The sequence below is a fragment of the Acomys russatus genome, chromosome 7 (genome assembly GCF_903995435.1).
Source record: "Acomys russatus chromosome 7, mAcoRus1.1, whole genome shotgun sequence".
NCBI classification, from domain to species: Eukaryota; Metazoa; Chordata; class Mammalia; order Rodentia; family Muridae; genus Acomys; species Acomys russatus.
Genome location: NC_067143.1, coordinates 54,240,344 through 54,262,439, shown reverse-complemented (window position 1 = coordinate 54,262,439; position 22,096 = coordinate 54,240,344). Strand labels below are relative to the sequence as shown.

At 43.0% G+C, this 22,096-nt stretch overlaps 1 protein-coding gene across 4 annotated transcripts in view; it reads right to left on the bottom strand.

Moving 5' to 3' along the window:
• The window catches only part of Stim1 (stromal interaction molecule 1), a 160,516-nt gene extending 138,648 nt beyond the window's left edge, over positions 1-21,868 (bottom strand). For all 4 annotated transcript variants that reach the window (XM_051149107.1, XM_051149105.1, XM_051149106.1 and 1 more), the window contains exon 1: positions 21,125-21,868. In XM_051149107.1, coding sequence (XP_051005064.1) covers positions 21,125-21,263 — 139 coding nt within the window. In that variant the 5' untranslated portion in view covers positions 21,264-21,868. The remainder of the gene's footprint in view (positions 1-21,124) is intronic.
• Between the last annotated feature and the right edge of the window lie 228 nt (positions 21,869-22,096).

Below are 22,096 nucleotides of genomic sequence, written 5' to 3'. Positions count from 1 at the left end.
TTTTTTTTTTTTTTTTGCAGAGTTTTGCCTGCATATATTTCTGTACACTTGAAGCCTGGTACTTTCAGAGATCAGAAGGTGGGGTCAGAGCCCCTACCACTGGAGTTACAGAGAGTTGTGAGCTGCCCTGTGGTACTGGAAACCAAACTCAGGTCCTCTAGAAGAGCAGCCAGTAGTCCTCCTAACTGCTGAGACATCTCTCCAGCCCCTGAACAAAGGTTCTTACATATTTGGTTTTGGTTGCACCTCCTAACAACTTGTGTGCTAATCCTAGTCTCATTTTATAAAGGAAAACTTTGGGTGACTTTCCCAGAAAATGAGCTGGTAAAGTGCAGAACCAAGTACCAACCCAGTCTTTCTTACTCCAAAGCACAATTTTTTTCCAGCAAATATTTACTGACAGTTTACTACATTCTGGATAATACTCCTGAGTGAATATACAACATCTAAAAAAGAATTTATGAAGTTGGTGGTGGTGGTGGTGGTGGTTTTTGTTTGTTTGTTTGTTTGTTTTGTTTAGCCTCTGTATGGACTTTTTACTGTAAATCAAACAACTTCTATATTTTACCAGTTTTCTTTCTCCTTCAGCAAGCAGAATAAAATAGGTACATGCTACAGGAATGAATTCATCCCTTTCTTTCACCACAGCTGCTGCTCAAACAGCATTCAACTGTGTATCCATCAATTTCGCATCCTTTCCTCTACCTACATCAAGCCATATCTTAAATCAAAAGCTTCCTTGAAATACTAGCAAATCCATTCCAGTTGCTCAGTAAGTATAAAAATAAAAGCTCTTTAAGGCCTCAAAACATTTTCACATAAATAACTTTATTTAGCCCTCTAAAATTAAACAAGAACGGTATTATTCCCATTTAGCAGGCAAACTAACACCTAGAATGCTTAGTTACTAGTCTGCGAATACACTGAGTACAGGGATGCAGATGCCACAGGGCTTTCTACCCACAGAAGACATTCTTCTCCCGTCCTAAGAATGCTTAATAACTCTTCAGTGCAGAGAAACCAGAAGGGGATTGTGTCACTAAGCAAGTTCACATTTCCCGTTATATCAAAATAAACAAAAAGCAACAGAAGCATTCTTGCTAAGCCTGGACCACAGTGACACAGGAAAACCAAGGCTACACAGAGAAACACTGTCTCAAAAAAAATCTACTATGTATCAACCAATTGTAGAATTTAAATATTATATCTTACCACTTTTTCTATAAAGTGTGTTTTTGTTATATTCAATTATGGTCCAATTTGCAATCTGTTCACAAAGGAACAAACATTTCATGGTAAAAATACAGCACATATTTGGGGAGTGGTGACACACACCGTTAACATCAGCACTTTGCAGAGGTGGGCAGACTCTCTGCGTTCCAGGCCAGCTTGAACTATGTAATGAGTTCCAGTCCAGCCAGGAAACAGACAGATTTTGTCTCAAAATTGAGGGTGAAAAGCAAGCTGGAGAAATGGCTCAGCAATGAAGAACACTTGTTGCTCTTTCAAAGGACCAGAGTTCAGTTCCCAACACCCACCTAAGGCAGAGCACAACCATCGAAATTTGACATGCTCTCACATGTATGTACTTACCCATACAGAGATACACACAACCTACACATAATTAAAATAATTTTAAAGATAACTTTTTAAAAAAGTATATATCCTATTTGCATCGCAAACTACCAAAAATACTTTTATAATTATTTTCCAGTCATTGAGAAAGAAAATTGAACTTACTTTTAAAATGACTTTACACATGCTTGCCTCTTCCAGGAAAGCCCATTTATTCTGTGAAGTGATGCATTTCAGAGGGCAAACGTTACAGAAAGTATATGTTCCAAATGCTGGGTTAACAGCTCGGTATGTCTTTACAAAACATAAGACCAGCAAACACCACGGTCAGAAGGCATATTCCAGCAACTAAAACTTTGTTATACTTCTCTACCAAGGTACCACTGAGCCTAGCTCTACTGGCTGCAAGGACAACGTTAAAGCCAAACACCTAAATAAATAAATAAATAAATAAATAAATAAATAACATGAAGGAAGGGATGCCTACCCCTGGGGAACCAGAATGCCCTTGGATAGAGATCCATTGCATCCGGTATAAAACAGCACACTAACCAAACCGCAGGCTGGGCTTTACTCAGAGAGCTAGCCAAGACTCTGACCAAACCCTGCTTTCATCAGTCTGTTGTGACAGCTGAAATTCCAACCTTACAACTTCATTCGATTCTCCTTGATGGAATAACAGCAATGAGATAAGGAAAGCAAAGGAATCAGTTTTTAACTTTAGAAATCAGACTTCCCGAAAGTGAGAACTTAGCTAGGCTTGAAGGATAAAAGCCTAAGAGGGCAAGCACAGTGGAAAGCACGCAGTCTTAGCCACTTGAAAGGAAGGCTGATACAGGAGGATGACTGAGCCTAGAAGCTCAAAATCAGCCTGAGGAACCGACTGTAAAAGCACAACAGCATGAGGTCATTTATGCTGCCTTAGGAAAGTAGCCATAAGCTTAAGAGATATCTAAGTTATGATTTGGTTAATAACAAGCTCTAATGACCATCAGGCATGTGCTTTTCCTTCTCTGAATCCATTTCCTCCTCTGTAACACAGGCGTTGTGAAGCACTCCTCAAAAAGTAGGTGTGTAAAATACTAGCCTGACCTGGCACACAGTGGGACTAAGTAAATATCCTTTCCTTATCTACCCCTTTTTCTGGTTACCCTGGGCACCCCAGTGTAGGAGAAATTACTTGCCAACTAACAGAATAAAGCCATGGACAGTGAGGAGAGACAAAACAAAGTAAGAAATCAACCTCAGGGGCATCTTGGTAGTCTGAAAATTGCAAATCCAGGATACATCCAAGTCTCAGTACACATTTCAGTCTACTGCCAGATGTCTGGCAGCCTATACTGGACAAATGTCACACCGTAGTGTTTAGTACATGAAGAAATAAAAACCCACTCCTCTGTTCCTCAAGAAAGACCATCATATGGCAACTGCTAGAACTCCAGGAGGCTGAGTTAGTGCAAGGAACTTAGTGCAAGGAAAAGTATTGAGTCCAGCTGCCAACATATTTTAATTAGTTCAACCTTAAAAGTCTCTAACCATAGGAGATTTAAAAGAGCCCCCAGGGAAAGTCTCTGCCCTTCACAGAGTTCAGCCAATTAGATCTATTCAAGTGCCCTAATTTTCATCACTGAATTCTTTAGGGAATCAGACTCACCAAGTTCCAAGTTCTATCTGAGAGTCCAGGCACATGTTCAGCTCAGAAAAACAGCTGTGCAAGAGCTACACAACAGGCAGTAAATCTAGCGTGCCCTAAGATTGTGACACCCTTCATGTACAGGTAAGCAGAACGGTTGTACCTCCAGTCTCACAGTAACTATATGCCAACTCAGTTCACACTAGGATGTGAGGGAGCAAAGGCAAGTTTTGACCCCTCAGTTCAGGAGAAACTTCATCACAATAATACTTCCATTTCATACATTTTTTTAATGTTTACATTCATTTATTGATTTTACTAGTTTAAAAAAAAACACTTGTGGGCTGGAGAGATGGTTCGGTGGTTAAAAGGACTGGCTGCTCTTCCAAAGGACCTGGGTTCTTCAATTCCCACCCCCACGTGGCAGTTCACAACCGTCTGTAACTCCTGTTCCAGAGGATCTGACAACCTCACAGAGACATACGTGCAGTCAGACACCAATATATATAAAATAAATGCAAACAGACAAAAAACACTTGTACTTGCGTGCGTGCGTGCGTGCGTGCGTGCGTGCGTGCGTGTTTGAGATGAAGTCTTTCTGTGTAACCCTGGCTGTCCTGGAACTCACTTTGTAGGCCAGACTGGACTTGACCTCACAGAGACCCACTACCTCACCTTCCAGGTGCTGGGATTAAAGGTGTGTGCCACCATGCCTGGCTGTACATGCTTATGTGTGGATATGCGTTTGAGTGTGCTTGGTGCCTGTGTGGAGACCAGAGGCTCTCTGTGGAGTTGGTTGTTTCCTTCCACTTTTATGTGGGTCCCAGGGATCGGAACTAAGGTCCTCAAGCTTGCACAGCAAGTGCTTTCCTACTGAGCCATCTCATTGGCCCCAATGCTTGCATTTTAAAGGAGAGAGGGAAGGGCCTCAGAAATAGAAGTAATTTAAAACCCAAAAGAAGTCTAGGGGTATAGCAGTGGTAGAGTGCATGCATAAGACCCTGGGTTCAATCCCTAACACCAAAAGAAAACAAAAAACAATCAAAACAAAACTGGGCTGGGCAGGGTGGCTTTCCACTTTAATCCCAGGACTCAGAGGCAAAGGCAGGTGGATCTCTGAGTTCAGGGTCAGTCTGGTCTACAGAGGAAGTTCTAAGACAACCAGGGCTGATACAGAGAAACACCATGGGGGAGGGGTTTAGTACTTGACTATAATCCCAGCACTCAAGTAGAGGCAAAAGGATCACAAGTTCAAGGTCATCCTCAGCTACACAGTGAGCAGAGGACAGCCTTGGATACAAAAAGACTTTGTATTTATCAAGTTAATTAAAATATTGTTTGGGGCTGTAGAGGTGGCTTAGTGATTAGATTTCATACTTCTCTCACAGAGGCCTGAGTTCAGTTCCTAGTAGCCACACTGGGTTACTTACAACAGCCTCATAGCTCAAGTCCTTTCCTCTGCAAATGGGCCAGGGGTAATGTTAGTGTAATACAGTCAGTCTCCTGCTGTCAATTAATTTTTTTTATATTTGTTGGTGCTGGTGGCACACATCTTTAATCCCATCACTTGGGAGGCAGAGGCAGACAATCTGTGAGTTCAAGGCCAGCCTCATCTACAAAATAAGTTCTAGGACAGCCCGGGCTAACATAGAGAAACTCTGTCTCAAACAAAACAAAACATGTGTCGGCACTTGAGTGGCTGAGGATAAAGAATTACTAAGAGCAGCAGGCCAGCCCAAACAACGCGGTACATTCCAGGCCAGCTTAGCCCTCAAAGTGAGATGCTGAAACAATACTGAAAGAATGACCAAATGAATGAAAGAACCAAAACAGAAAAATAAAATAAGCAGCCAGGCATGGTGGTATATAGTTCCTAGCACCAGGAAGCTGAGGTGGAAAGACCATGGGTTTGAGGATAGTCTTAGGCTATAAGACATTCTCACACAGGGAGAGGGAGAGAGAATAAGGTCAGGCATGATGGTGCATGCCTTTAGTCTCAGCACTGGGGAGGCAGGTGGATCTCACTGAATTCAAAGCCAGCCTGGTCTACACACTAAGTTCCAGGCCAACCAGGCTACATAATAAGAAAAGAGAGGAGGGGAGGAGAGGAGAGAAGAGGGGCATCCAAGCTCTTTCACCCTTTGCTGGGCATTGTAGTGCATTCTTAAAATCCAAGCATTTGGGAGGTGGAGACAGAGGCTCAGGAGAGTTCAAAGCCAGCCTCTGGTACATGAGTTTGAGGCCAGCCTGTGCTAGAGAGGCCCCACCTCAAAAACAAAAATTAGAAAATGACAAAGTATGGGGCTGAATCCAGGACTGTCTACCTCTATGACCCTTTCTGATATTCCTAGAACAAAGGCCCAGCCTTTGTTTGCAAACTTAATGGCAAAAAAAGTGATTCCAGAAATACTGTGGAGTATGGCCCCTTGCCCAGCACTTCAAATAAGGTCAACTGCCCTTCCACTTGGCACTCCTGGCTGCCATGTTTTCTGTTAATGGTACAATCAGTCTCCTGGCTAAACTAAAAACAGTGGTGTGGCTTCAACTCTTTCCGTCACTCTGCCTCCATGGAAGACTCATCTCCTCTGCTCATGAACAACTTCAAAGTCCCCTTCCTATAGCCCTTCTGCCTTAAATCTTAATCTCACCAATGTTTTATGAATATTCTATGAGATTCAACCTTCCTAAAGCACTTGGGCTTGTCACTTCCATGCTCAAAACTTACAAAGACTTCTCCCTGCCTAAGAATAAAGTCTAAACCAGTGGTTCTCAACCTTCCTAAACCCTGATCCTTTAATACAATTTCTCATGTTATGGTAACCCCCAGCCATAAAATCATTTTCATTGCTACTTCATAACTGTTATTTTCTACTGTTATGACTCATCATGTTAATATCTGATATGCAAGATATCTGATATGTGATCCAACCCACAGGTTGAGAACCACCAGATTAAGCTCTTTAGCCTAACATTGGACCCCTCCATGACCTTTCTTCAGTGAACCTTTTGTACTTTACTTCATAGCACTTTCCTGCATAGTTATCACACAGCAATCTGGAATAATGAATGTCTCCCAAATCTCCAGTTTTTCTCTCTCCATACCTTTGTTTATGGCATTGCCTCTAACTGGCATGTTTCCCTTCCCCTTCTTCACACTTTGGCCTTTAGTACCAGAGACCCACTAAGAGGCTACTTCCTCCACAAAGCTTCTCTGATCTCACTAGGTAGAGGTGATCCCTTCTTCCTTCTGAAAGCACTAATAATACATATCAAAAGTCACTGCACATACACGCTGCCTTTCATATTAAAAGCTGTTGTGAGATTAAATAAGATCATGTGGACTAGAGATAGATCAATCATTAAAGAACTTGACTTAAGAAGCAGAGTGTGGTGGTGCACGCCTTTAATTCCAGCACTCTGGAAGAAGAGGCAGGTGGATCTCAGTGAGTTCGAGACCAGCCTGGTCTACAAGGCAAGCCCAGGACAGCCAAGGCTATACAAAGAAACACTGTCTCAAAAAAACAAACAAAAACAAAAAACAGGCATCAGCCAACACACAGCTCATCATGCAAAAACATCTACCTCCAAATAACAGTGTTTCTATCTCCAGGATCCACACAGTAAGAAAAAGAATTTATTCCTGCAAGTCTGAACACAACACATACATATATACATAGGCCCACACACATATATTAAATAAAACTTTTTTTTTTTTTTTTTTTTGGTTTTTTAAGACAGTTTCTCTCTGTTTGTACCTCTCTACCTGTCCAGGAACTCACTCTGTAGACCAGGCTAGCCTCAAACTCAGAGATCTACCAGCCTCTGCCATCTGAGTGCTGGGATTAAAGGTGTGCCCCACCAGTGCCAGGCATAAACTGTAATTAAAAAAAAAAAAGTAGAGCTGGAGAGATGGCTCGATGGTTAAGAGCACTGCCTACTCTTCCAAAGGACCTGGGTTCAATTCCCAGCACCCACGTGGCAGCTCACAACTGTCTGTAACTCCAAGATCTGACATCCTCACACTAATGCATATAAATTAAAGTTAAATAAAATATTCTTTTAAAAAAGTAAGGTGAGGCATAATAGCACTCATTTGTAACACACTAGGGAGGTAAAGGCAGACAGATCCCTGGGCTTGCTGACTAACCAGCTTAGCTTATTTGTTGAGTTCTAAGGCAATCCTGTCTCAAAGAGATGGTGGACAGCACCTTAGGAACAACTACCAAGATCTCACATACCACACCACACCACAGACAAACACACACACACACACACACACACCTGCACCTATATACACATAAAATAATAAAAACAACATAATGTAAAAGTGTCTAGATTACTCCTAATATGGACTAGGTAGTTGAGTTGGTAAAGCACTTCTTCAGTGTGCACAAACACTGGGTTCCACACTCATACCAAATAAACAGGGAGTGGTGGCACATGACTGTCATCCCAGCACTTGAGAGAGAAGCAACAAGATCAAGAGAGCTACATATTCAGATTGAAGCCATTCTGGGCTATATTAGAACCTTGATTGAAATAAAATAAAACAATAGAACTGGCTCCTACTATTATACCAAATACTTCTATTGAACAGAGATTGTCGGATCTAATGATATGTTAGTTAGCTGAAGCAAAGACACTGTAGAGATGCAGCAACTACCCTGAGTCATATCTAGAACACTCCAACCAGAGTACTACTTTTGGAAGATACAGCTGAATATAAAATACTCAGTAGCTAAACATTTCACCAAGTGGTACTACCCACTCAAAATCCCTAGGTAAAATAGTCACTCTTTCTCCCTCTCCAACCCCCAAACTCCTAATTTTAACTTCTTTCAGGCCACCTCAGTGGTAGAATAAACTAATGCCATTAATAGTTGTATTGTTTCTAGTCAAAATGCTTATCTTTACTTAAATCCAGACTTAAATAACTCCACAGGAGTTATTAAACAAAAATAGAATTCCTTGTGGTCTTAAGATCAGATAAAAATTCAAATCCCGGTTTAGTCTTCTTGAGAAAATTACCTTAAGTTCTTGGAACAATATACACCTGTAAGGTCGTTATACAGTTGTAAAGCATCTACCCAGAAGCTCAATAAATCCTAGCTATCATCATCACTCTTATCACTGAGTTATTTGAGTTGTTAATTACATATTTATCTCTTTAAATATATGAAGTATTATTTCCAATGACCTTTGTCCTTGTCAGGAGAAGTTTCTCAAAACAAGACCACAGAAAAGTTGACCTTGTATTCATAGAAACACAAGGCACCGATTTCTCTCTAAGCTAGGGAGATACATACATGAAGGGTATATTTTAGCATCTGGCTTTGAGAACTTGGCAAACATAGGCACATTTGTTTTAACATACACTGTGGTGATGAGAGTTCTGAGAGCTTCTTGAGAGGCCTGAGATAACCCAGAGAGTCCAAACAAGTGCAGAGCTACTGAATCACACTTTGAAAATTAGAGACACATGAGACTTGGAAGCCTGCCTGCCAGTGAGATTTCTGGCCATTACCTAGACCAGAGATCAACACGAGGCAGCCAGGAACTCTGGAAATATGGCTAACAAGGGAAAGGGCAGGTTTGTTCTAGTTGCACCACACTGAAAGCACAATGGGCTGTCTTTTTCTTTCTTTCTTTCTTTCTTTTTTTTACTCTTCCATCAAATGAAGAGAGACCCCTCCCTAATGCCTTGAAGGCAAGGTTTAAGGAGCACTTGGCATCTCAGATAACATTTTAAAATCAATCAACACAGAACTAACCCATCTCAGTGCTACACAGCAAACACTGCAGCGAGAACCACAAGAGAAGGTTCCCTTCTCCATCCCACATGCCAGGCTAGGAGAAGCAGCTAAAAGTTCATTTTGTTTATCTGGCTGCCTCTTGTCTAACCTGAAATAAACCCATGTAGACTGTAGAGCCAACAAAGACAGGGCAACAGGACCCAAGGGAGCTTTACCCATCCTGGACCCAGCCTTCCTCCATGCCTAGTCAGCCACTTGATCAAGGCAGCCATAACTGTTTCAAACAAAACTGCTAAGCAGAGACACTGACAAAACGTTCCCCACAGAGCATGACTGAAGCTGTCACTAAGCGCAGCTTCATTAGATGCTCTGGTTCTGTGTGATCCTTCAGTGAATATGAGCTGATCTTAATGACCGTCTCCCAACAACTATGGAATACATGATAGCATAACAATTCTAAAGTTGATTTTTTTTTCAAACTCTCATATCATAAGACTTTTCAATAAAGAAGCCCATGTAACAAGAAACAAAAGCCTGACAAAAGCAATGTACATTAGCTTGAAAGTGCATATTCTTGTCCTAGCCTTTAGCCTTAGCCAACTGTTTGACTCTAACCTCATGAAAGACCCTAGCCCACAACCAGGGTAAACTACACCCAGATTACTGACTTGCAGAAACAGATAAAAATGCTTATTTTAAGCCTTGAAATTTAGTCATGATCTGCTATGCACCAAGAAATAACCAGTCAGTACACTTGAAGACCAAGCTCATTTGCTCAACCATCTCAAGACTGCAGATTGGCCTGGGAAGTGGGTCTATCCAGAAAAAAAGGGAGAGTTCAAACCAGATATGAGGTCAAATACTGGAATCCAGATTTTTATTAACCATTTTCTCAAGGCCAAAAGTAAACCTGAAATAAAAGCTTGCTTCCCTTGTACCCAGAGTCTACATCTGAGGAAAGACAGCAGATGCCACTACCCTTAGAACCACTCAAGAGTCTCCCTGAAGTTTTTAGGGCCCACAAAAAAACAAATGCTGAGAGGACCCAAATAGCTCACATCGTGCTGTGCCTTATAAAGCTCCAGAGTTCTCGGTTTTTAGGACAAACAAAAGAACAGGGGCAGAGAGAAATGGCTGCTTCTTCACTATGTCTAAACAACCAGTAAAGAAAGGAGCTGGAATTCTAAACCCCCTCATCTCATCATGTGGCCAACTCTGACATTTTTGAAAACCAAAACCAATCATCCCACTTTGTGTAGGCATCTACCCAGCTCCACCTCATTTCCCAGCTCTCCCAGCTCTCCCTCCTCTCAGCAAGGTCCTCTGTGGAATTAGTTTTTCCCTACTGCTCTGCTCCCCTGGTTTTTCCAGATGGTTTCTCTGTGTAGCCCTGGAGGAAAAGTCAAGGCAGAAACTGTAGCAAAGACCATGGAAGAACACAGCTTACTGCCTTGTTCCTCCTGGAATGCTCAGCCTGCTTTCTTCTACAACCCAGGACCACTTGCCCAGGAGTGGCATCTCCCACAGTGATTTGGGCCCTCCCTCATCAATAAAGTGCACCACAGACTTATCTATAGGCAATCTGATAGAGATATTTTCTCAGTGAAGGTTCCTCCTCCCAAATGACTCTAGCTTGTGTCAAGTTGACAGGGGCAGGACTAGCAAGGACACCACTTGAAGGTAGAAGAAAAAATTTATTACTGAAAGCTGTCCTCTAACGACTGACATATGCACCCTCCCCTAACATACACACACACACACACACACACACACACACACACATACACAGAGTAAATTAATTAGTTAGTACTTCTTCCAAGTAAAATTTTGTTTTATTGTGGAGTTTATTGTGGAGTTGAATATTCTGTTTAGTTTTTTTTTATTTGTTTGTTTTTCAAGACAGGGTTTCTCTGTGAGATCTTCGCTGTCCTGGAACTATGTAAACCAGGCTGTTCTGGAACTCAGAGATCTGCCTGTCTCTGCCTCTCAAGTGCTAGGATTAAAGGTGTGTGCCACCACTGCCCAGCTCTTCACTTTTTATTGTGTGTGTGTGCGCGCGCGCATGTATGGTGTGTGAGTGTGTGTGTGTGTGTGTCTGTCTGTCTGTGTGTGTGTCTGTGTGTGTGTGTGTGTGTGTGTGTGTGTGTGTGTGTAGTCATAACATTCATATGGAGGTCAGAGGACAACTCTCAGTTCTCTGCTTCCATGGTGCATTCCAGGGACTGAGCTCAGGTCATCAGGCTGCTGTAGTTAGAGCTTTTTACCCAATGAACCACTCATTAGCCTTTATTTTACCTTTTAAAAACAAATGCAAGACTTATCAACGATCTGTAGTGAATATGAAATTCTGAAAGAATGAGCTTTCCAAATAAGTGAAGCTTATTTCTTTAAGGAATCCACTCCAAATTTTCAAGTACCTAGTCATCTACGGTAAAACTGAAACTACTTAACAAAATCTAATTCAAATGCACAAACTTTATAACATGTATAGTATTGTCACATACCAAACCTTGTTCTAAGAACTTAATTGTCTATCCCAAGCTAGTTTCAAAGATGACCTTGAATTTCTAATCCTCCTGTCTCTACTTCCTGAGTTCTGGGATTATAGATATGAGCCACCATGCCCAGTTCATGCAGTGCTAGAAATTGAAAGCCAGGGCCTCATGCATGCTCAGCAAGCATTAACAACTGAGCCAGTCCCCAACACGGGTTTGTAATGAGTGGCTATACTAACCAGCCAAACACCTTGGGCAGTATAACTATATGAAGGCTGTAACAGACAAAGGTTCTGAATACCAGAGGTATTCACTCTGGAGCACACCAATGAGTAATGTTTTTGGTTTAAAAAAAAAAATGATCCCAGATTCCCAGTTATTGTTCTGAAACTAGCCTCTTTTTAGCTATATGCTCTAGAAGGCAAATTGTCAGCTACAAATTTTTCTTGAAAATGTCAAAAATGAGGGTAAATAAAAGATTAAAGAGGGGTTGGGGGTGGTGGCGCACGCCTGTAATCTAGCTCTCAGGGAGGCAGAGGCAGGCAGATCTCTCTGAGTTCGAAGCCAGCCTGGTCTACAAAGCGAGTCCAGGACAGCTAAAGCTACACAGAGAAACCCTGTCTCAAAAAGAAAACAAGAAAAAAAAAAGATTGAAGAAGGATATGAATTTAAATAAAACTTGATACAAACTGCCCTAAGTAAACAGTACTACCTCCAATGGTTGAGAAAAGGCCCAAAACATGAGACATTTGAAAGGAAGAAAAATAATTCAAACAGGCCCCAATGACCAGCTTTTCCAACAAACTTCAACAGTGGATAGGCTTAACACAATAAAAACAATAAAGTACAATCACTCCTATCTTCTTTCACAAAGATCCCAGGGAAGAAAATATATATATAAAGTACTGTATTTATAACAAAATATCATACAAAGTACCCTTGACTTAATAAAGAAAACTCTTTATTGTTACTAGTTTATTTCTTGTGTGCATCTGATATTTGATATTTTGTTATCTTAGTATTTAATAATTTTTATAAACAATAACAAAAAACCATAGTAAGCTAAGTCTGATGTCCTTTTTTTTTTCTCCCCACGAGCCTGACAGCCAGAGCTGCTGGGTTTCCTGAGACTTCTTTCCCACAGCGATGGAAATGTCCCACCAGGTGCTCATGAAGCCACTCTGCAATGTGTCTCAAAGGTCACCATCAGGAAACAAAGGAGCCACAGAGGACTAGAGCCTGAGGTCTGTGAGGACCTAGCAAACACTGCCTTCAATGAGCCCTCGTTCCTTCTGGCCAAACAGCAAAAATTTAGCAGGGAGTTTTGGAGAGAGGGGTATCTGTCTATAGCCTAGACTGGCCTTAAACTCACGGCAATCCTCTTGGCTCCACCTCCAAAGTACTGGGATTATAGACATGATCCACCACATCTGGCAAACAGCAAAAATCCTATTTTGCTCTGTCTTGGTTTGGTGTGGTCTGAGTTTGGAGACAGAGTCTCATATAGCCCAAAGCCGACCTTCAACTTACTGTGTAACTTCTCATCCTACTGCTCCGTCTCCCAAGTGCAGAAAATAGAGGTGGCCAGCACTATGCTCAGCTAAGAGCAGAAATTCTTAGCATTTTAGCCCCACACCCCTCAAGAGCACACAAGCAGAATTTAGGAGCCTTTAAGTTTGAATAGAAAAGAAATTATATCTTCATTTTTTGTTTGTTTTATTTTGTTTGCTTTATTTTATTTTGTGTTTGTTTATTCTTTTTCTTTGTTTGCTTGCTTGCTTTCGAGACAGGGTTTTTCTGTGTAGCCTTAGCTGTCCTGGACTCACTTTGTAGACCAGTCTGGCCTCAAACTCAAATCAATCTGCCTGCCTCTGCCTCCTGAGTGCTGGATTCAAGGTATGCACCACCACCACCATACAGCATGAAGCAAGTCTTCTTAACTACTGGGCCATCTCTCCAGCCCTGTTTTGTTTTGTTTTGTTTTGTTTTGTTTTGTTTTTGAGACAAGGTCTTACTACACAACCATGGATGACACAGAATTTATCTTGAAAACAAGTCTAGACTCAAACATTTTTTTAAGATTTATTTTGAATCACGTGTACATGTGCGTGTGTGAGTATATAGAGATGAATACAGGACATGAGTGTGAGTTGGCCAGAAGCACTGGATAACCTTGACCTGGGGCGATAGGCAGCTGTGAGGCACCTGATGAGGGTCCTGGGAGACGAACTCTAATCCTCTAAAAGAGCAGCATATACTCTGAACTGCTGAGCCAACTCTCTAACCCAAAGCCTCAGACTTTTGGTGATCATCCCGCTTCTGTCTCCTAAACGCCTGAGATCACAGACATACACCCAGCCTACATTATCATTTTGAATAGTCTCTTACCACAAGTAAGTATTTCTTTTAAACATATGTGTATATGTAAAATATATGCAATCAACCACAATATTAACAATAGCTAAAAATTTTGTCACTGGCCAAAATCATAAATATTCTCCTATCATATTACATTATTACAGAAACTAAAAATAATATATACACTCATTGTTATTTTAAAATTATGATGATTATGAGAACCAGCAGTAGGTCATATATGACCGCCCCCTTCCTATGTACAGGGACTCACATGACACAGTAAGCCAACAATGACACACCTGTCTAGTTACCAAACCACCCAGGAGTGAGATCCCACATGTTCACACTGGTCACCCACACATACACAATACCCTCTTTCTTCAACCCTCCCTGGTTACCTTAGCCTAATGTAACCTATACATATCCCTCTTCCTTTGCCTACACAGCCTATACTGTTATAATCTGAAGTTGGCTAATCTGTGCATTACATTATATTTAATATTACCTAAATAAGCCAAGCCTTGTGGCACAAATATACCTGTAACCCAAGTCCTTGGAAGATAGAGGCTAGAAAATCAGGAGCTCAACGTTCTCCTCAGTTACATAGTAAGCTCAAGGCCAGCCTGAGCTATATCAAAGTGTGCCTAAAAAAAAAAAAAAAAGAAAGAAAATAGACTCAGGCGCATTGGGTAGTTCCCTTTACAGTACACACTGAATAACTAAGTCAAGATCTTTGGCTCAAATGTTCTAGTCTAGTTTATCTACCAATAACCTACTATGAAACCTACAGCTGATGCCTCTCTGGGTATCAGTTTCATCACATATAAAAACAAGTACGCTGAACTACTTGGGGTTTCCATCGCTTAACTTCTAACTAAGCAACCACTTTTTAATCTCCCCAAGATCTGAGAAAACTATGGGGAAAACTATAAAGCCTCCCCCAGCTCTCCCAGGCAGGGTTAGTCATTGTCCTCTGGACTTTCCACAGCTCTCTCAATGTATGCATGTAAGTATGCATGTAGGTATGCCTGAACACACACACACACACACACACACACACACACACACACACATACACACACCCTCTCCTATGAGGTTTTTTTTTTAGCTAAGACAGTGCTAAGGAAAAAGTCAGAACCCTAAATTCAAACCCTGATGCTCTTTACTCTCTGTGTAACACTGAGGAAGTTATTTAACCTCTCTCATTTAATTTCCTGCCCTATAAAACAAGGATAACATCTATCACAGAATCTGGTTGTAATCATTAAATGAAATAAAAGCTTATAAGTTGGACATGGTGGAACATGCCTTCAATCTCAGTCCTTGGGAGGCAGAGACAGGAGGATCTCTGTGAGTTTGAGGCCAGCCTGGTGGTCTAAAAAGAAAGTTCCAAGACTGCCAGGGCTATAACAGAAAGAAACCCTATCTTGAAGAAAAGAAAAAAATCAGGACTGGAGACATGGCTCAGAGATTAAGAGCATTTATCTGCTTTTCCAGAAGTCCTAAGTTAAATTCCCAGCAACCACATGTTAACTCACAACCATCTACAATGTGATCTGGTGCCCTTTTCTGTCATGCAGGCAGAGCACTGTAAAAATAATAAATAAATAAATCTTGAAGGAAAAAAAAGAGCCAATAAGACCTGGCTTGTTATTTTAAAAAAAAGCTTATAATGAGCCTCTAATCCTAGCATTTGGGAGGTTGAGGCAGGTAGATCTTTGTAAGTTCGAGGCCAGCCAGGTTTATATAGCAAGTTCTAGGCCAGTCAGAGCTACACAGTGATTGCTGTCATTATTGCTGATAGTATTGTATCTCTGTCCCGTTAGACACCAGGTTCCTGGTTTAACTAAGCCTCTAGTCCCTTCTCATTCCCCTAGCACCCTTTTTGCATTTTTCCCATTCTATTTTTCACAAGACAATATTTATTTGTGTGCTTATTAACTGTCTCTCTGACAAAATACAACTTCCATAAAGAAGACAATGCTCTCATTCATCCTTAAATCCCCACAGAAAACATACACAGTATGACCCAGTGCAGTCACTCAAACACTTGTTGAATAAATAGCATCTGAGCTGGCCCTGTTCAATGTTTGCTGAATCAATTAACCTAGCTAAAGGTGGTTGTCAAAGCTAAGGTCTGGTGTGGTCATATGGTAGAAGAGGAGGTCCCCTTCTGTCAGAGGTCTAGGGGAGGGGAATAGAGCGGAAGAGGGTGGGAGGGTGGGAAGGGGACCAGAAGAGTGAGAGGATAACAATCGGGATGTAATGTGAATACATTATAATAAACAAATTAAAAAAAAAAAAAAAAAAAAGCTAATGGCTGGAAGTAAATACATCCCAGCTGCCCCAGGATAGTGTATCCCTCTTGCCAGGCCATGGTATTAGCTTCAAGCAAGCCCCACCCACCTACTCTAGGCTCCAGCCCAGTTCCAGGAGCCACCCTTAGCTAAAATTAGCATAACTACCAAGATGGCCAGGCCATTTATAGCCTTGGAGGCAGCAGCAAGCTAATTGGGTGGGCTGGCTGGGCTCTGACCTGCCTCTCCAAAGAGGCTGAGTGAGGGGCAGCCTGCACTCTGCAGAGGTGGCTTTCCTCCAAGGCTGGATTCTAGCTAAACCAGTTTCTGATTAGAGACCCTCAAAACCACCTAACATGGCAGCCACAACTCCAAACCTGAGGTCTCTAACACAATACACATTCTATAGAAAACATCTGAGTTTCTGCAAGCAATGACCCTAGCGTCTACAGGTTCCTGGTATTATTTTGAGTCAGGCCCAGAAATGTGGGCCCTAGAATAACACAACCATAGACAGATCTTTCCTGAGAAAGTGACTTCGTACAGTATTCTAAAAAAGCAAAAAGGGACAGGACAGTTCTCTCCACTGCCCAATGAGAACAGCCCGAGCCCAAGCTTCAGAGGAGATTCTGTTTGTCTGGTTGGTGGTGGGTTGGGTTGGTTTTGGTGTTGAGTGAAGAGCAAAGCCAGGGCACTATGCATGAAAGACAACACTCTACCACTAATCTCTCATGGCCAGGGTTTTGATTGTTGGTTTGTTTGTTTTTTTTTAAGAGTTGCTTATTTTTATTTTATGTGTATGAATGTTTTGCCTGCATATATTTATGTGCACCAAGTGCATGCCGGGTGCCCTGAAAGGTCCTAAGAGGGCAACAGAGCCCCTGGTGCTGGAGTTAAGGATGGCTGTGAGCCACCATGTGAATGCTGAAAGCCAAACCCAGATTCTCTGCAGAACCAACAACTGTTCTTAACAGCTGGGTCATCTCTCCAGTCCCTGGTCAAGGTTTTAATCATGTTTGGTGTATGCGTAGAAAAGACGAAAAAGTCATTAAGCATTTCTTTCTTTCTTTTTTTCTAAGTGGTGCTGGAAATGGAACTCAGGATTTTCATCCACTAACCAAGTACTCTACCACTAAGCCACACCCCTAGTGCACCATTTTTTTTTTTTTTTTTTTTTTTTTTTTGAGACAGTATTCTCTATGTGTAGACCTGGCTGGCTTAGAACTCACAGAAATCCACCTACCTCTTCCTCTGCCACTATACCTGGCCAACATGAAGATTTTAGCAAAATCCTTAGAATCAAATTTTATGACTGACTAAATGGTAATGGGTTGGTTGCATATACTTCCAAAATGGAGGAGCTGGAGAGATGGCTCAGTGGTTAAGAGCACTGACTGCTCTTCCAAAGGTCATGAGTTCAATTCCCAGCAACCACATGGTGGCTTACAACCATCTATAACGAAATCTGGTGCCCTCTTCTAGCCTGCAGGCAGAATGCTTTATATATAATAAATAAATAAATCTTTAAAAAAAATACTTCCAAAATGGAGAGTGGGGTTACAATTCTTTCATCAACACACTCTCCAGAAGAGGGGGGAAGCACCCCTTTTCTTGGATCTCAGATCCAGAGTCACCAGCGCCTACCTAACTGCCAAGAGAACAACAACACTCTCCAGGCCCCACCTAGCACGTCTTTTAACAGGACAGGACCTGAGCAGATGGAAGAAATCCAGGACTTCAGCATTGCACACCTGCTTCAAAGACCAAGCAAGGAACCCAGTCTTTCCCCTCTCCCCTTCCCCCCCTTCTCTCCTCTCCCTCCTTCCCTTCTTCCCTCTCTTGTGTGTGTGTGTGGAGTCAGTTCTCTCATTGCACCTTTCTTTACTTGAGTCCCAGGGATTGAGCTTAGGTCACCAGATATGCACAGCCAGGGTCTTACTGGCTGAGCCACCTTGATAGTCCAAAGCATTTATTTATTCACTAATATATACATATTAGTTTTAGTTTTGGTGGTTTTGGGGGACTTTTTGTTTTTTTCATTGTTGTTTCCCACCTACCCCTGTAGCCCTGGCTGTCCTGGAACTAGCTCTCTCTGTAGACTGGGCTGTTCTTGAACTCACAGGGATCTGTAGCCTCTGCCTCCCAAGTGTTCGGATGAAAGGCATGCACTACCACTGCCCTGTAAATTGATGATGTATTATCATCATTTCCCTGCATTTAAATGGGGCTATTGTGAGGATTTGCAGAGTAAGTCATGTAATTATAAAATACAAACTGTACAGAGCACACAAATTTACCAGTTATGTTGAATCTGGCTGGGAAAAGTGCTAAGTAGGCAGGTATGGTGTCTTGTGTCCTGTAGTCCAGCACTTGAGTGGTGGAGGCAGAAAGACCGAGAGTTCAAGACCAGCTTCAGCTAAAATTTAAGTTGAAGGCCAACCTAAGCTACTGAAGACCCAATCTCAAGAGAAAAAGAAAGACAAGGCGAGGGAGAGAGGAAAGAGGATGAGAGAAGAGGTAGCTTTAACACCAAGTAAAACTCCTGTGTTCTGTGGACACAGAGGGCTGCAAACACTGCAAGAGTCCCTGACTATTTCAACAGTTCCTCCCTGAACCCTTTGCATAGCCCAAGCAATAAACCATTTCTTTAAAAAAAAAAAAAAAAAAAAAAAAAGGGCCTGCCTGAGCCAAAGTTCCACAGCGACCCAAGGAAACAAACAACCAAAACAATACTGGTAGGACACCCACATTCCCACAAAAACCAGAGACATTCCCAACACCTAGAGTCTCTGAGACTTTCCTCCCTGGAATATAATTACTACAACAACAGAAGCCAATTTCTGAACTAAGAGGAAATAAAGATGAAAAGAGAGGCCTTTGTGTTATAATCTAACTAGTCAGTCCTCTAAAATAGGATGTATGAAAAATGTCTCCATAAACTCGTCATGAGGTATTCCTAAGGAATGCTAGAATGCTTTTCTACCTTAGGCAAAACACACACACACACACACACACACACACACACACACAACCAAAAGTCAACTTCATAAAGGCTAGGTAATATCTGAAACTCGAAGCTGCATTCTTTTAGTAAAGATCTGATGTACAGAACACCCTCCATAAAGACTGATTTTATGCCATACGCTCATATTCTGAAGTGAAAACAGAAGGATACATGATCAATTATAAACAAGGATGGCTGTCTGTCACTGGGACCACAGAAATGCTACTCAGATACAAGTAAGGGGATAGCAATCGGGATACAGTCTGCATACATTATAATAAATTGAAATTTTTAAAAAAGAAAAGGAAAATGTTACTTCACAGTTCAACCAATCTTTCCCTTCATAGACCAATGAGAAGTAATATTGAAGCTAAGTTTCAAAGTCTGGGAGACTTCCTGTGGAGATGCAGGATTCATTTGTAGAAATGGCCTTTCCTAAAAGCAACAGCCCAAACTCCATGCTTACACCAGGGACAGTCCTGGACTCATCTGAATACCAGCCCTTGAAGTACATAAATGTATACCCAAACTCTGTCCAAAAAAAGCTTATACCAAGAAGAGACTTGATACCCTATGAGCATATGCAGGGGGAGGAAATCCCCCTCAGGAACAGTCATAGGGGAGGGGAATAAGAGGAAAATGGGAGGGAGGGAGGAATGGGAGGATACAAGGGATGGGATAACCATTGAGATGTAACAAGAATAAATTAATTAAATTAAATTTTTTTAAAAAGCTGAAAGAGGGCAGTCCAAGAAAAAGCCTACCACTAATGCAATCCATGGACCTACCTCTTCCCCCACCATGACTTATAGTCTTTTCCAGCCTGTCCCAGCAGATACCAGCACAGACATACCCCCAACTGAGCTCTCCTATCCTCAAACACCCCAGCTATTCTCTGCCCCCATCCCTCAGACAAGTTTGGAGCAGATTGTAGTGACAGGATGTGAGAAAAAGAGAACTGATGCACTTCTAAGTTTTGTGTAAAATAATTGTTTTCCTTTTTTTTTTTTTTTTGTTTGTTTGTTTGTTTGGTTGAGGTTTTTTCGTTTTGGTTTTTGGTTTTGTGGGGTTTTGTTGTTGTTCTTGTTGTTTTGTTTGTTTTTTCAAAACAGAGTTTTTCTCTGTGTAGTCTTGGCTGGCCTCAAACTCAGAGATCCCTAAATACTGGGATTACAGGCCTGCGCTACCACATACAGGGCTAATAATTTTTTAAAATAATTTTTAAAAGGTTCCTTTCTACTTCAAGAGTATAGACCACAGCCACTGTTGCCAGACAAAGCTCCACAAGTATACAGGGAAAATAAGGACAGCTTAAAAATAATAACATGGACTCCTTATTAGTCTCATCAGTCAGATGAAACAGATTTAGTCAGCAAGTGGTCTCAGGATTTTTTTTTTTTTTTTTTTTACGGAGAAGTCAAGAAAAGGCCATTTATGTCCCTAGTGGTAAACAGGATTCCATCTAAGGACTTGCTTTGATATTTCACATGGTTACAACCAAAAGACAGAATCTGATTTCCAAAGGGTAAGGAGGGACTAAGGTTCTCACGGTGATTAGAACCGAAGGGCACACCTGAACACCAAGCTTCAGGGAAACAGCCCTGCCCTGCCCTGATCTTCCCTGTCCATCCCAAGCGGCCTCAACCCGCCGCTGCCACCCACCGCCTTACACCTCGTGATGAAACTAGCGAAAAGCAGTTTTAACACCCGGGAAGGCCACTCTTGGAGACAAGAAGTCCTGAATGGGGTCTTAACCTTGCTGATCTGAAAAGTCGAGGTACCTCCAAAGGCTTCTCACTACTCCCAAAACATCCCGAATAGGGATAAGAAAAGTTGCTCAGTGGAAATAGTCACACTAGGCAGGACTGCTACACAGAAAGAACTTCTTGGACTACTGAGTGCTACGGTGTATCCACCACCAACCTCACATGTGCCTAGATTGCAACTTGACCACTTCGGGCCACTCAGTTTGGGGCCAGTCAAGTTCCCAACAAGCAGCAAGGCCTTACCTGCTTCGGTAGACTCCTCAGAAGTCACCCCAGCACCGGCTCCTGTATTCTTTTCGCTGTGACTATGGCTGAGGCTCTGGCCCTGATGCAGGAGAAGCCCCCAAAGAAGCCACAGGGCAAGACGGGCGCACACATCCATGACGATAGGTCTCAGTCAACATGCGCCTGATGTGGACACCTTTGGATCCCAGAAGCAAATCCCAGAGTCAGGGAGTGCAGCCGACGGTTCCCAGGCAAGATGCCCTCGCAGCGCCGTAGCTGTCCAGCCACCTGCGGGCTTGCCTCCTCCGACAACCTAAGGTCAAGTGGCCCAAGTTTGGGTGCAGAAGGATCGGAGCCTCGGGTCCAACCTCGCCGGGGCTGCGGCGGCCTGAGCTCTAGCTGCTTCCGGAGAGTTTGAGCAGGGTGGCTGCGGGGCCGCTGTCAGCTCCGCAGCCTGCTGCACCCCTGCGGGAGGAGGCGGGCAGGATCTCCCGCCCGCACCGAGGTGGGGGAGGGAGGGAAGGGAGGAGAGAAGGGGGGCACCTGACCTCTCCCCGCGGACCAGCGGTGAGCGGCTGCAGCTAGGGCTTTGGCGTGCGACCCGCAGGCCCCAGCGGGCACGGTCGGGCTCCAGGATCCTAAGACTCCTAGGCCGAGGTCAGCGTCCCTGCCCGGTCCTGTACCTCTGCGGCTCCTGGTGGCCCGATGCAGCAGGCGGACGCTCACCGGCCAGGCCCGGGACAGCGGCTCCCGGGAGGGCGGGAGGGCGGCGCGGGGCGGACCCGAGGTGGGCGGAGGCGTGCTCTACCGCCGGCCCGCCCCGCGCCGCCCGGCCCCCAGCGAAGCCCGGGCCCGCCCCAGAGCCTGCTTATCCCGGAATAACCTGTTGGAGGCCGGAGGCCCCCGCAACTGGCGGGGTCTCGTGGGGACCTGGCCTGCGCTGGTTGTCGTCAGGACCGTGGCCCCGCGACAAGAACGGGGCCTCGGGCT